General features: G+C 46.7%; 1 protein-coding gene across 1 annotated transcript in view; it reads right to left on the bottom strand.

Annotated features, from left to right (window-relative positions):
* tatdn1 (TatD DNase domain containing 1) overlaps positions 1-16342 on the bottom strand; it is a 48937-nt gene that overhangs the window by 16219 nt on the left and 16376 nt on the right. Inside the window, exons 4-6 of the mRNA XM_085992824.1 lie at positions 10871-10911; positions 8689-8765; positions 2180-2250 (exon numbers count right to left, since the gene is read on the bottom strand). Of these exons, the coding sequence (XP_085848950.1) occupies positions 2180-2250; positions 8689-8765; positions 10871-10911 (189 nt within the window). The remainder of the gene's footprint in view (positions 1-2179; positions 2251-8688; positions 8766-10870; positions 10912-16342) is intronic.

Below are 16342 nucleotides of genomic sequence, written 5' to 3'. Positions count from 1 at the left end.
AGCAAGTAGGACCACCAGCTACAACCCCCAAGGGAACGGCCAGGTGGAAAGAGAGAACGCGACGGTATGGAAGGCCGTCCTCTTAGCCTTAAAGTCTAAGGGCCTCCCAACCTCCCGCTGGCAGGAAGTCGTCCCGACAGCGCTGCACTCCATCCGGTCACTACTTTGCACTGCCGTTAACGCCACCCCCCATGAACGAATGTTTGTTTTCCCCAGGAAGTCGACTACGGGAACCACTCTACCAACCTGGCTGACCTCTCCGGGGCCCGTCTTGCTGCGAAAGCACGTGAGGGCCCATAAAACAGACCCCCTGGTCGAAAGGGTGAACCTCCTGCACGCCAACCCCCAGTACGCCTACGTGGCTTACCCAGACGGGCGGGAGGACACTGTCTCCTTACGAGACCTCGCACCCTCGGGCACTCCGGAGACACCACCTTTACCCCCCCCCACCACCCCCCCAATTCCAGCCCAGGTAGACGGCATGCCGGAACCCCACGAGCCTTCGCCGACCACGCAGACACCAGCACTAACACCGGATAATGCAGCACCGCCGCTGCGACGATCGGAGAGGCTTACGAGGCCTCCGGACAGACTGACATACCAGAACTGGTAGTACACTTCACCCCGCCGGACTCAAATCTAAACAAGGGGTGAATGTGGTAAACCACTTTATCGTTACACTATAGTTATCACTGTTGTATTGTTATCACCGTTGTATCACGATACGAGGTCGCCTCTTGTCGCGCTGTTATACCTGGGCTGACCACCTCCGACTCCGCCCATGGCTCCACCTACCTGCCCAGGTATAAAGGTAGTCGACTGGCTGGTATTCCTCCTTGTTGGACCCGATCACCCACGAGGGTGGGCTCTGTTATTTAGTCAATAAAAACCTTTAGTTACGTTCCTAACTCGTCGCCTTTTATTGGACGAATTGATAGGTATATCACCTTCTAAGAATTTTATATGTTTCAATGAGATCACCTCTTATTCTTCTAAACTCCAGAGAATATAGGCCCATTCCACTCAGTGTCTCCTCTTAGGGCGGCCCCCTCGGCCCGGGAATCAGTCTGGTGAACCTTCTAAGGCAAGTATATTCTTCCTTAGGTAAGGAGACCAAAACTGTGCACAGTACTCCAGGTGTGGTCTCACCAAAGCCCTATATAATTACAGCAAGACTTTCTAACTCTTGTACCCCAACCTCCTTACAATAAAGGCTAACATACAATTTGCCTTCATCACTGACATCCTGTCTTAATAAGCACAAAAATTCACCCTCTGCCAATAGTTCAGGCAGTAAGGGCAACATGTGGTGTGGTACCGAGCTGTACAATTTAGAAAGGGCCCAGAATCTATCTCTAGTCTGCTTAGTTAGCTGAAATCGCTCAGGTAACAACTGGGCACAACTGGACTCAGTAACCCTTGATGAGGGAAGGAAGAAAAATACAAGCCATGGTCTCCACCACTGATCATTTTTAATGACTCCTGCTATAAAGTGCAGGTTGGATATGAACAGGGTAGGGTTTCAGATGTTATGACCACCGCGCCAACCCCCCCTCACCGTAAAAAGGTCTACTGGTACTGACGCATGAAAAATGGGCAAGTGGTTGACATACAGAGCTGTCAGAAATCCAGGGAACCATACAGCCTTCAGGAGAGGAGCAGTGAAAATTAGAGGAGTGAAACTGACACAATGGTTCCACCTAATGGCTCAGTGAGTTTACTTAGTAAATAGCTGAGCCATTAAGCCTAGGAAGGGTCCAGGTTTGATTCCCAGTCTTTGCCGAGTTATCTTATCTCAGCAGTGACAGTGGTGGGCAACTACAAATGGCCTCAACACAACTGTATTAGGAAGGTGGAAAACAGAGTTGGTGGGGGTGGGGGCGGGAGAGTTGCTGGGCCCCTGTTCACAGCTGTTATCTAACAGCCCCTGTTGGAAGTACAGGTGTGGATCTTGGGAGAGGACAGGACTGTAATGCCCCTGCAATAATGACCACTTGGGTGAAGTACTGGAGGGTGAACGGTGTAGAACTTCACCCCAATTAAAAACCAATGCAATTGCTCACAAATATGTCAGCTAATTTTTAGACCAAGCTCTCTGAATAGAAATTCAGGTGTTCTCTTGTTGGTCTATCCTATAAGTAAAATTTACATCTTGGGTAACCCTAGAAAAATAACTTACCAGTTTCTATCATCAGCCTTTCACTCGGGATAGATTTCATGGCTTCAAGATTGGATTCCGTTTTTAAGGAGCTGAAAGAATCAAGTTTGCACTTAATAGGAGCAGTATTAAGAATTGTAAGCCCATTATTCATTCAGAAATATCTTAATTTTAATTTTAACTGGGATAATGTTTCAAATTATTTAATGAACATTTCTATTATATCGATATAATTAACGTTACTGGTGCCTCTCCCCCAGCCTTCCGCTATTTCTACACATGATGCATGCGGTCTATCATATACCACTCTATTAATTCAAATCTACTCGATCAATATTCTGCTTGAATTTTCCAGTTACTCATCGGTCAATTATTCACAATAAATACACCTACCAACTCGAGCAGAAAAAGGAATTGGCGTTGAAGAAGCAGAAACTGCTGTTAAAGAAGTTTTTTTTTATATAAAGTAAAACTGGAAGCAAATTTAAGCTCTACAATTACAAGTATATCGCCAATCCTTCATCATTGCTGGATCAAAATCCTGGAACTCCCTAACAGCACTGTGGAAGAACCTTCACCACATGGACTGCAGCGGTTCAAGAAGGCAGCTCATCACCACCTTCTCAAAGGCAATTAGGGATGGGCAATAAAGGCTGGCCTTGCCAGCAACGCCCACATCCCACAAACAAATTTAAAAAAAGGTTTTTTTTATTAAACTGGAGTTGATTGAGTTTATTCACTTTAACTGATGGGATACTGATTATCTTTGTTAAGAGACCAGAAATTTTAATTACAAAGAGAATAGGTTCTGATTATAACAATCTATTTAGCTGTAAATTACTGTTGTCGGTCTATATTTATCGTACTGGCTGCCACCTGTATAATGTAGAATCACCAACTGTGACTTTTTTGATATTTTATTAAATTGCAGTTTTTTAATGCTGTGCATTTACTACAATGAAAAGTATATCCACGTATTAAGGATGTGATTATTGAATGTCTTTTCAACATCCTTAAATCTGTTTAAATAAATGTGTTAACATAGGACCGCCATCTGGAATAGAAATTCAGTTTTAAACCTATCAGGACGATAAGTGGAAAAATTCTCCTTTAATTTTGAAACATCAGCTAAGATGGACGAGGTAGGAGGAGAAAAGTTTTTCCGTTTAATCTTCTGGCTAGAGGAGAAATGGCTATGAATCTGTGGGACGTTCAATGAGAAAAATGGTTGAAAACTGTTTCCGTAAACCCTTCAGAACCTTAGATAAGGCCACTGGTATAATGGCAGACTTTGCAAGACAAATAGATCATTTCTCGCAAGCATGATTTACATCTCTGATCATAAGCAACACCTCATGTTAAAATGTAGTCAGTCAAATGCATGCAACCACTGGAATATTTTTTTTAATTTGCTGCACAAATGCTGCTCCAACCCTCAAGAATTAATAATGCAACAATAATTCCTGTTAATGATCTACAGGAAACTTTCGATTTACCGGCACCTAAATAACCGGAAATCTCAGTTAACCGGCAAAATTCAGGAGTAGGTTCATATTTCACATTACTTGCCTTCCTCCATCTGTTGCTGTGCAAGGGTGTGGCTGCAGCTGTTGCTAAGCTACAGAGACGCTTGTAACTTGTGGCCATTGTTCTGAACCTGTTGCTAAGCAACAGGGTTTGTTGCTTTATACGGAGCTCTCAGCTCTCGTATCTTTTACTGTAGCACTCGGTGATCCGGAATTTTTGATGAACCGGCACCACGTCGATCCCGTCGGTGCCGGATAAAAAAAAGTTTCCTGTACTTACTTAAAACATTAGAATTTATAAACTGACAAGAGTAGTCTAGTTATTCTGTAGTTTCTCACTATTAGTTCCATGGTAATGGCAGTTAGTCCAGTTTCTTATTACTATTCCATTCCAACATTAATTATTCTCATTCAGAACAATCAGTAAAAAACCATGGGACAAAAGAGACAGCAGGTAAGAAAGTGTGATATGTGACCAATCGCTGTTTCTTGGTATACAAACCATTGATTTGCCAATAATGGATACTTTTACTGGTATAAAATTGGATTAAAAGAAAATTAGCAGATCTCCCATGATATTTTTCATGTGAGTCAGTGGATATAGTGAATCAGTCCAACTAAATAAATATTGGGAAGATCGAAGCCATTGTCTTCGGTCCCCACCATAAACTCCGTTCCCTAGCCACCGTCTCCAGCCCTCTCCCTGGCAATTGCCAGACCATTCACAACCCTGTTGTCTTTTACCCCAAGATGAGCTTCCGACCACATATCAGTTGCAACAGCAAGACCGCCTATTTCCACCTCCATAACATCGCCCGACTCTGCCCCTGCCTCAGCTCACCTGCTGCTGAAACCCTCATCCATGCCTTTGTTACCTCTAGACTTGACTATTCCAATACTCTCCTGGCCGGCCTCCCATCTTCCACCCTACATAAACTTGTGCTCATCCAAAACTCTGCTGCCCGTATCCTAACTCGCACCAAGTCCCGTTCACCACCCCTGTGCTCGCTGACCTATATTGGCACCCGATCCGGCAATGCCTCAATTTTAAAATTCTCATCCCTATCTTCAAATCCCTCCATGGTCTCGCATCTCCCTATCTATGTAACCTCCTCCAGCCCTACGACCCTTCAAGATCTCTGCGCTCCTCCAATTCTGGCCTCTTGAGCATTCCCGATTTTAGTCGCTCAATCATTGGCAGCTGTGTCTTCAGCTGCCTAGGCCCAAAGTTCTGGAATTCCCTCCCTAAACCTCTCTGCCACTACCTCTCTCTCCTCCTTTAAGATGCTCCTTAAATTCCAACTCTTAGACCAAGTTTTTGGTCATCTGTTCTAATATCTCATGTAGTTCGGTGTCAAATCTTGTTTGATAACGCTCCTGTGAAGTGCCTTGGGGCGTTTTACTACGCTAAAGGTGCTATATAAATGCAAATTGTTGTTGATAGGCTGTTTTATAATAATATGGGTGTTATCAGGAAAATGTGACGGGTAAAGTGTTATAGGAAGTAAATGAAACACAGGAATTGTGCGTTATATGCACGATTTTTAATACATTTCAATCGGATTTCCTGTGGCGTTGCTTACGGTGTATCAGAGGATGCAGTGTTACCGGATATGGTGGAGCTATAAAGCCACCTAGTGGACACAGCCTTCAACTACAGTGTCCCAGGATCTATTTATAAGGGAATTCCTACTAGAACTTATTACATCGGCAATATCAATGTTAAATGTTGATATAAAAAGCATGATCCAAATTGTGAAAAGAGGAAGTGAAGTTTGTAAACAGCAAATGCATGCATACATAAGATTTTTAATACATGTAGATGTATATTTATTAAAAATATGTATTAGCAGATGAATTACATTTAAAAAGAAAATAAATCCTGGTCTGTGGTACATATGGGTTATTTCCTATTTATTGTTATGAGTTTTAAATATATCTATATCTATCATATATATATATAGATATAAAGCTGGGGGGAGCCCGGCTTTGCCTGGGCTGTTTTGGGCTGGGCGGTTTAAATCGAGTCCCAGGCTTTCGGGCCTCTCTGTGTCCCTCTGTGAATCTGCTGCCGGGCAACATTTCTACCTTTTAATACCTTCAAAGATGAAAGTGAAAGTACTTATAAAAGGTTTTTGGTAAATGTTATGTTATTTTTAAAAGAGATACTAACTTTTTCGAAGCTGGATTAGCAGATTTTGAGCTGGAAGTAGTGAAGCAATGGCTGCCCGATGCCCGAGTTGAAAAGCATTAGTCCCGCCCACAGACGCAGCGATTGGCCAACCATCAGGCGACTGAACTGTTGGATTGGTCAATCGTGACGGCACAGGATTGGTCGACCTTGATGTCAATCAATGCCAATTAGCAGATAATGAGTTTAATTTTGAAGGTTTTTTGCATAAGGCGCGAACAATTTTCGTCCGACCGAAAAGTAAATACGCTTATGAGCGACCCGACGGTCGACCAATCGCTGCGTGGTGGGGGCGGGTTTGTCGCGCATGGGGGCAGGCTCTCCTAGAGTCGAGCGACAAGACGATTGACCAATCCTACGCTTCGGTGACATGACGGTCGACCAATCGGTCCGTGTGTGGGCGGGCCTAATCGTTTTGAACCGAGGTGTCAGCCATCTTGATTCGTAAGTTTTTTTCCCCCCACTTTCTGTACGTGTAGAGGGCAGCACAAATTCAGTACTTAGGAGCCCAACTAGCTCATTATATTATTTGCGTGTAATAAAGGAGTCCAGTATGTCAATTTTTTCTCGAGGTCTGATGCCTGCAGGCCTCAGGCCTCAAGCCTTGAAGCCTGGGCATCTGTTTGCCAGCATATCTTCTAACTTTATATCTTCTTTCCTTAAAAAAAATTCGCCTTTTGTAGTTAGGAGGGATTCTTTTTAAAAAAAAAATACAAATTTCCGATGTTGTACTTTCTAGCTGCTTTTTTTTCAAAATAAAGACATTTTGCAGTTTTTTATTTAAAAAAGACATTTTTCCTTCCAACCGACATGACAGAATGGCCTCCGGCTTCTTCACCCGCCCTGAAGGCTATCCGACAGCTTTTTTTTCTTTACCCGCCCCCATACCCGTTGCTCGCGCGTCTACTGACTCAAGCCGGGAGCACGGGGTCTCCTGGGCGGTTGCGCCCGCAGCGCGATATCACGAGCGGCGCCGGAGGGAGAGGGGGGAGGGTACCCGTTGCTCGCGCGTCCACTGACTCAGGCCGGGAGCACGGAGTCTCCTGGGCGCTTGCGCCCGCAGCGCGATATCACGAGCGACGCCAGAGGGAGGGGGAGGGCCGGAGGGAGAGAGCGAGAAAGTGAAAGGGAGTGAGAGTGAGAGGGGGAGGGAGGGAGAAAATGAAAGGGAGGCAGTGAGAGGAGGGAGGAGGAGGGGAGGGGGGAGGGGGGGAGAGAGAGGGGGGGGGGGGAGAGGGAGGGGGGGAGAGGGAGGGGGGGGAAGGAGGGGGGGGAGAGAGAAGAGAGGAGGAGAGAGGACATCAATGCCCGAGCTCAGACGTTTAGCTAAGCGCAGAGAGACAGACACTCACCTCAGATGGTGTCCACCGGGGCTGCGCAGAGTCTCCGTCTCCTCACACAACACACACCCTCCCTCTCCTCTCCTCTCCCCTCCCCCTCCTCTCTCCCCTCCCGCCCCCCCTCCTCCAACTCTCTCTTCCCCCCAAGTCGCGCGCTCTCTTCCCCCCCAGTCGCGCGCTCTCTTCCCCCCCAGTCGCGCGCTCTCTTCCCCCCCAGTCGCGCGCTCTCTTCCCCCCCAGTCGCGCGCTCTCTTCCCCCCCAGTCGCGCGCTCTCTTCCCCCCCAGTCGCGCGCTCTCTTCCCCCCCAGTCGCGCGCTCTCTTCCCCCCCAGTCGCGCGCTCTCTTCCCCCCCAGTCGCGCGCTCTCTTCCCCCCCAGTCGCGCGCTCTCTTCCCCCCCAGTCGCTCTCTCTCTTCCCCCCCAGTCGCTCTCTCTCTTCCCCCCCAGTCGCGCTCTCTCTTCCCCCCCAGTCGCTCTCTCTCTTCCCCCCAGTCGCTCTCTCGCTCTCTTCCTCCAACAACATGTCCTCGAAAAAGCCTCGGCACTGCCAGGCACTCCAGCTAGTACTTTATAATTAGACCCTGCACTTGGAGGATGCACTGGTGGCCCTCATATTGGGAGCTTAGCACATCAGCAGACTGGGGAAAAAGCTTGGGGAAGCAGCGGAGGAGGCAGCAGCTGTTTGGAAACTAAAGGAGGCGGTAAAAGCTGACTGGAGAATGGGGATAGAGTAGAAGAGACAGCAACTGGTCAGGGAATGAGGAGTGAAGGGATCTTGAATGGGGATCTTGAGGTCGGTGGTTCCTGGCAGTCTTCTCCGAGACCAATGTTGACCACCCTCCCCTCCCCACCTCTCATCTAGAACAGCTTTTAGAAATTTAGAAGGAATAGCATCCACATCCACCATCCTACTGTTAACTAGGCAGCGCAGTACAGAGTCTACTTCCTCCCACTGAACTGGTTTATTAAACTCTTCGATGTGCGTAGTGCACTCCACTGGCTCTTCCAACCTCCATGTAGATGGTCCTTACTATGATCTGTTGGGTCAGATGCCACTTTACTATAATGTTCTCTCCAGACGCTCATGGTGCCATCACAGGCCTTTGGAGAGTTAGTCATTTGCACTAGACTGACCATGATTGGTGGATCACTTGTATGTAATTACACAACCCTATGGATACAGCCCACTGATCCTGCTTTATCTCCCTAATAACCCTCATGACATGCTGCATCATAATTCACCTTTGATTGCTCCAAAGAGATGTCAAGTAGCTCTTTGAAAACATTTTGCTGTTGCCTAATAGCTCCCCTTCCTCTTGTAGCTAACTGCTTAGTGGATAAGTGATAAACAGACTGAAGCTAGAGCCTGCTCATGACTTCAGCTGCTGAGGCAAGGAAATCATTGCTTTATTTACTCTAATAAAGGCCACAGATTCACAGTAACCATAACTGAAATTGTGTATTGAAACTTACCAGCCATTGATTCCAATATAGAGACCCAATTCTACAAGTGCAGCAGCTTCCTCTTTTGTACCATCAAAAGAGTGCACCTAAAGAAAATTTATACATGAAACTTACAAATCACCGAAATAATTCTTGTTTTTAAAATGCATTAACCATCAAGTGCTGGCTTTTATGAGATTTTTGTTTCTTTATTCATTCATGGAATGTGGGCATCGCTGGCAAGGCCAGCATTTATTGCCCAGCTCCAATTGCCCTGGAGAAGGCCTTCTTGAACCGCTGCAGTTTTTTGTAGCAGACAACTGCGTGGCTTGCTAGGCCATTTCAGAGGGCAGTTAAGCGTCAACCACATATAGGCCAGACTGGGTAAGGGCGGCAGGTTTCCTTCTCTAAAGTACAGTAGTGAACCAGATGGGTTTTTATGACAATCCGCTAGTTTCATGGTCACCATTACCGATACTAGCTTTTTATTCCAGATTTCTTTAATTAACTGAATTTAAATTCTCCAGCTGCCAAGGTGGGATTTGAACTCATCATCTCCAGATGCCTCTGGATTACTAATCCAGTAACATAAACACTATGCTACCATACCCTGGGTGAGGTGATAAATTATCATTTTAAGTAGGATAGATAATATGATTAAATAATTTTCTGCATGTTTGTTACTCTAAATCTTTCTTTCCAGAATCAGCTAATGCACCAAGACAGCACCTATTGACCACATTAGCAGAGGTCCAAATCAAGTTTCAGCTTTGACAACTTAAGGTCACATAGGCAGGTGATCTACATGTCATTTGAGAAGGCTTAAAAGAAAACAAAAACAAAATGCAAACTATAGCGACAGACTGAGGACCAATAGAGAAAAAATAAATAACAGAATAACAGATGAAACTAGGTGAAAAGTGAAAGATCGTTAGGGGAAACAAGAAGTTGAAAAAAACTAGAAAGGTGATGAAAGATACATAAAAGCTTGATAGACAAGATAGATAAAGCCACAAGCAAAGAAAAGGATCAGAATATTTATAAAATGCACAGAAATTAAATGACAAGAGGCCCAGGGCTTTGTTGCTGTGTGCTTGCTAACCCACAATTTTCTATCCATTAAAATGAATGGGAAGCGGAAAATCCACCGGCAAAATTCAGGAGTCGGTTCAGATAAGTTTTTTTACTTTTCGTTGTTTTTCTCCAGTCGTGGCTCTGCAAGCGTCTAGCTGAAGCTGTTGCTTAGCTACAGAGACGCTGGCAAGCTGCGCCGACTGTTTTGAAGCTGTTGCTAAGCAACAGGGTTTGTTGCTTCAGGCGGAGCTCAGAAGCTCCGTATGTTTTAACATTAGCGCTGGTTTCTCTGGCAGTTTTGATGGGCCGGCACCAGCTCGGTCCCGTCAGTGCCGGATACCAGAAAGTTTCCTGTATAAGATTCGGCATTTTAGCCCACTACGGATCGGAGTACAATATTATAGGCGAACACTCAGTGTAGTACTGAGGGAGTGCTGCATTGATGGAGGTGATGAATTTCGGATGAGATGTTAAACTGAGACCCCGTCTGCCAACACTCCTCTCAAGCAACACCAACAAAAACAGATTATCTAGTCATTCATTTATTTCCTTTTTGTAGGATCTTGCTGTCCTACAATCTATTTGCCTACATAATAAGTGATTTCACTGCAAAAGTAATCTCTTGGTCGTAAAGCGCTTGGGACATCCTGAGGAGGTAATAAGACCCTATATAAATACAAGTTCTTTTTACATGAGCCAATACTTAACATATCTTAGCTGAAAAATATTTGCTTTGATTGTAATTATCATGTAATAGGGGCTGAGTTCCAAAGTCCAGTGGGTGAATTTTTGTTTTCACCACATAGATGGTAATTTGCCAGAGTGGATCACTTGTTATAGAATTCACCCAATTCTCATTCCATTGATTTCTACAACAGGCAAGTGGTCCACTCAGCCACATTACCACCCATGCGGTGAAGACAAAATTTAACCCCATGTCTGCTACTTGTATATCCATATATCACTTTCATTTCCACCACGTGATTAAATCAGTAAACCTCCCTACTGGTGTGGAGACTTTCTACGCAATTCCTGAATTTGTAAAATCATATTACAAAGAGCGCAACGGTGATTATTAACTCACTGATTCTCTATAATGGACCAGATGGATTGACATAAGCATTGCAGTTAGACTTACCACTCCTCCAACACATCTGTCCATATTTCTCTTCATTATATCTACAAATGAAGCAATTGAAATGGTTAAGAATTTTATTGCAGATCACATCCCGTTTTGCTCAACCCAAGGCATCTATATCAGAAAACTTTTTTTCTTCCTTTTCAATGTCAAGGATTGCAAGCTTCATCAACTTTTGAACACCAACGCCCCTCCGGAACCTTCTTCCCCTTCACTTTCGTCTGACCCCCCCCCTTCTCCCAATCTCATCCCCTGCCGCATTTTCACTATCCCCTCTGACCTTCCCCTCTCTGACCCCGAACGATCAGTCCTCAGCAAAGGCCTGAGCTTCATCCCCTTACACCCCCACCTCAATGAATTTCAAGCTCGGCACGATGCTGAGCTCTTTTTCCGCCGCCTTCATCTCCGTGCCCACGTCTTTGGCCAAGAGTCTTCCCCCCGCATGGCTGACCCTTTCTCCCGCTTTCAGAATTCTCGTTCTACCTGGACCCCTCCCTCTGGCCTCTTACCCTCTGTAGATCTTTTCATTGCTAACTGCCGCTGTGACATCGGCCGTCTCCATTTCTCTGTTCCCCTCACTCACTCCAACCTACCTCCCTCTGAACTTGCAGCAGTCCATTCTCTCAGATCCAACCCCGGCATTGTCATTAAACCTGCTGACAAGGGTGGTGCTGTTGTTGTTTGGCGAACCGACCTCTACCTAGCGGAAGCTGAATGCCAACTCTCCAACACCTCCTCCTACTTCCACCTGGACCATGACCCCACTACCGAACATCAAGCCACCGTTTCCAAGACTGTCACTGACCTCATCTCCTCTGGAGATCTTCCCCCCACAGCCATCAACCTCATAGTTCCCCAACCCCGCACAGCCCGCTTCTACCTCCTTCCCAAGATCCACAATCAGGACTGCCCTGGTAGTCCCATCGTTTCAGCCTGTTCTTGCCCCACGGAACTCATCTCTTCCTATCTCGACTCTATCTTTTCTGTCCTTGTCCAGTCTATTCCCACCTACATCCGCGACTCTTCCGACGCTCTCCGCCACTTTAACAGTTTCCAGTTTCCTGGCCCCAACCGCCTCCTTTTCACCATGGACGTACAATCCCTCTGCACCTCCATCCCCCACCAGGATGGCCTGAGGGCACTCTGCTTCTTCCTTGAACAGAGGCCCAACCAGTCCCCATCCACCACCACCCTCCTCCGCCTGGCTGAACTTGTTCTCACATTGAACAACTTCTCCTTTGACTGCACTCATTTCCTCCAAATTAAAGGTGTTGCTATGGGTACCCGCATGGGTCCTAGCTATGCCTGCCTTTTCGTAGGATATGTGGAAAACTCTTTGTTCCAGTCCTACTCGGGTCCCCTTCCTCACCTCTTTTTCCAGTACATTGATGACTGTATCGGTGTCGTTTCCTGCTCTCACCCTGAACTAGACAATTTAATTCACTTTGCCTCCAATTTCCACCCTTCCCTCACATGGCCCATCTCCGATTCTTCCCTTCCCTTCCTCGACTTCTCCGTCTCCATCTCTGGGGATAGGTTATTGACCAACATTCACTTCTTCTTCTTCTTAGGCAGTCCCTCGGAACCGAGGATGACTTGCTTCCACTTTAAAAATGAGTTTGCAGGTGACTGATGAGTCCAATGCGGGACCGACAGTCTCTGTCACAGGTGGGGCAGACGGCAGGTGGGTGGGGTGCTTGGGTTGACGTGCGCTCCTTGCGTTGCCTGCGCTTGGCTTCCGCTTGCTCCCAGCGAAGAGACTCGAGGTGTTCGGTGCCTTCCCGGATGCTTCTCCTCCATTTTGTACGGTCTTGGGCCAGGGATTCCCAGGTGTCGATGGGGATGTTACACTTTTTCAAGGAGGCTTTGAGGGTGTCCTTGAAGCATTTCTTCTGCCCACCTGGGGTTCTCTTGCCGTGTCGGAGCTCCGAGTAGAGTGCTTGTTTTGGGAGTCTCGTATCGGGCATGCGGACAATGTGACCCGTCCATCGGAGCTGATCGAGCATGGTCAACGCTTCGATGCTGGGGATGTTGGCCTGAGCAAGAACACTGACGTTGGTGCGCCTATCCTGCCAATGGATTTGCAGGATCTTGCGGCGGCAGCATTGGTGGTACCTCTCCAGTGCTTTGAGGTGCCTGCTGTACATGGTCCATGTCTCTGAGGCATACACTACAAGCCCACTGACTCCCACAGCTACCTAGACTACACTTCCTCCCACCCCGCCTCCTGTAAGGACTCTATTCCATTCTCCCAGTTTCTCCGTCTCCGCCGCATCTGCTCCGACGATGCCACCTTCCACATCAGTGCTTCCGACATGTCTTCCTTTTTCCTCAACCGAGGATTCTCCTCTACCATGGTTGACACGGCCCTCGATCGTGTCTGTTCTATCTCCCACACTTCTGCCCTCACCCCTGCCCCTCCCTCCCAGAACCACGATAGGGTTCCCCTTGTCCTCACCTTTCACCCCACCAGCCTCCGCATTCAACGGATCATCCTCCGCCATCTCCAATGTGATCCCACCACCAAACGCATCTTCCCCTTCCCTCCCCTTTCAGCATTCCGTAGGGACCGCTCCCTCCGAGACACCCTAGTCCACTCCTCTATCACCCCCAGCACCCCTTCCCCTTCGCCCGGCACCTTCCCGTGCAGGCGCAGGAGATGCAACACCTGCCCTTATACCTCCCCCCATCCCACTGTCCAGGGCCCCAATCACCCCTTCCAGGTGAAACAGCGATTTACTTGTACTTCTTGCAATCTAGTATACTGTATTCGCTGCTCACGATGTGGTCTTCTCTACATTGGGGAGACCAAACGCAGATTGGGTGACCACTTTGCGGAACACCTCTGTTCAGTCCGTAAGGGTGACCCCGAGCTTCCAGTCGCCTGTCATTTTAATTCACCGCCCCATTTCCACTCAGACCTCACCGTTCTCGGGGTCTTGCATTGTTCCACAGAAGCTCAGCGTAAGCTCGAGGAACAGCACCTCATCTTCCGATTAGGCACATTACAGCCTTCCGGACTCTATATCGAGTTCAACAATGTCAAATCATAACCTCGGCCCCTATTATATTTTTATATATTTATTATCCACACCTTTGGTTTGTGCCTTTTCCTCTCACCCACATGGCAGTTGTCTCTCATTCTGCCAGCGCATTTCACACTTCATCTAGAGCCGTCTTTTGTCTCTTTACTTGTCCTATTACTATCTCGTCTCATCTTGAATATCTCTTAATGTCTCTTCACCTCCCAGACCTTCCCTTTTGTTCTTTCATCCCCGCCCCCATTTCCCAGCCCCAAACTGGCCTTTTAATCTATTTCATTTCCTGCCTTTTTTTCCCCTCAGTTCTGAAGAAGGGTTTCAACCTGAAACGTTAACTCTGTTTCTCTCTCCACGGATGTTGCCTGGCCTGCCGAGTTTTTCCAGCATTTTCTGTTGTTATTTCAGAAAAGATTCACCGTTTGTTTGTACAATTTTTTTTTTAATGTACTTTTACTTTATTTTTTAAATCATAGCAGAGAAAACAAAAACTAAGGTGAAGAAATCAAATAGGTTTCATCCTCAAATTCTCTGAACTTAGCCAGGCTTTCACAGGGCAGTGAGACACTTCTCCAGCACAAGAAAGTGAATTAATACCAAGAGCAAATTAGCGCATGGAGCTGTAACAAACTCCATGTGGACAGCTACACAGCAACACTGGCAGATGCCCGAGATCAGATAGCCTGCCTGAACTCATTTAAAAAAAATTTGTTCATGAGATGTGGGCATCGCTGGCAAGGTCAGCATTCATTGCCCTCCCTAATTGCCCTCGCGAAGGCGGTGGTGAGCTGCCTTCTTGAACCGCTGCAGTCTGTATGGTGAAGGTACTCCCACAGTGCTGTTGGGGAGGGAGTTCCAGGATTTTGACCCAGCAACGATGAAGGAACAGTGATATATTTCCAAGTCAGGATGGTGGGGAACTTGGAGGTGATGGTGTTCCCATGCACCTGCTGCCCATGTCCTTCTAGGTGGTAGAAATCATGGGTTTGGGAGTTGCTGCAGTGCATCTTGTAGATGGTGCACACTGCAGCCACGGTGCGCTGGTGGTGCAGGGAGTGAATGTTTAAGGTGGTGGATGGGGTGCCAATCAATTGAGCTACTTTGTCTTGGATGGTGTCGAGCTTCTTGAGTGTTGTTGGAGCTGCACTCATCCAGGCAAGTGGAGAGTATTCCATCGCACTCCTGACTTATCCCTTGTAGATGGTGGAAAGGCTTTGGGGAGTCAGGAGGTGAGACACTCATCGCAAAATACCCAGCCTCTGACCTGCTCTTATAGCCACAGTATTTATGTGGCTGGTCCAGTTAAGTTTCTGGTTAATGGTGACCCCCCCAGGATGTTGATGGTGGGGGATTCGGCGATGGTAATGCCGTTGAATGTCAAGGGGCGGTGGTTAGACTCTGTCTTGTTGGAAAGAGTCATTGCCTGGCATTTGTGTGGCGCGAATGTTACTTGCCACTTATCAGCCCAAGCTTGAATATCGTCCAGGTCTTGCTGCACAGGGGCATGGACTGCTTCATTAGCTGAGGAGTTACGAATGGAACTGAACACTGTGCAATCACCAGCGAACATCCCCACTTCTGACCTTATGATGGAGGGAATGTCATTGATGAAGTAGCTGAAGATGGTTGGGCCTAGGACACTGCCCTGAGGAACTCCTGCAGCAATGTCCTGGGGTTGAGATGATTGGCCTCCAGCAACCACAACCATAATCCAAGGAGGCAGCTTGGGTCAATAAAATTTAAGAGGAGCAAAACATTTAATGTGAGGGAATCAATGATGATATTATAATGGAGAAAGATTAGGTTCTTCGACTTCATCAGTTATTTAGCTGTCTACCACAGCTGATTGGTAACTTGAAGTCAGATGACCACTTGGGTTCCAGTGATTCCTGCACAGTTAAATTTTCTGTCAGATTTAGGAAATTCTGTGCTCCTTGGGCTGGCCTCTTTTTGTTTTAAAGATTTTTGCTCAAGCAGCACAAAACTGCAGAAGTTCTAATATTACATTAATAAAGCAACTTGGATAGCAAAATAACTGTTCCATTTTCCAGCATAAAATTTACCAAAAATATGTAATACTAAATCAATCTTCCATGAATGTCACCGCTTGTCAACATTGAGTACACTCAGATCAGCGACTAATACACCTACACTGTCCAACCTACATCCCACAAATGCAACCCACTTCAGCATTTCTTCCCACTTGCAGTAGCTTCACAGCATATGACTCAAACAACAACTTCTGGTTCAATTTCCCAATGCACTATAGTTGATGAGCAGTTTCTGGCCAACGAAAGCTCGGGGGGGTTGTCCTGGTTCATTGTTTTGACTGGTTGGCTCAAATGCTAGGTGACGAAGCAACCGTATGATTTCAGTTTGCTAATGCGGCTGTGAATGAGCTGGCATGGCTGGAGATGTTTGTTGCATTGTTCTG

The sequence above is a fragment of the Somniosus microcephalus genome, chromosome 7 (assembly GCF_052327205.1).
Source record: "Somniosus microcephalus isolate GS21.2 chromosome 7, FLI_Smic_1.0, whole genome shotgun sequence".
Classification (NCBI taxonomy): domain Eukaryota; kingdom Metazoa; phylum Chordata; class Chondrichthyes; order Squaliformes; family Somniosidae; genus Somniosus; species Somniosus microcephalus.
Note: the sequence above shows the minus strand (reverse complement) of the source record. Positions and strands in the feature narration are given on the sequence as shown.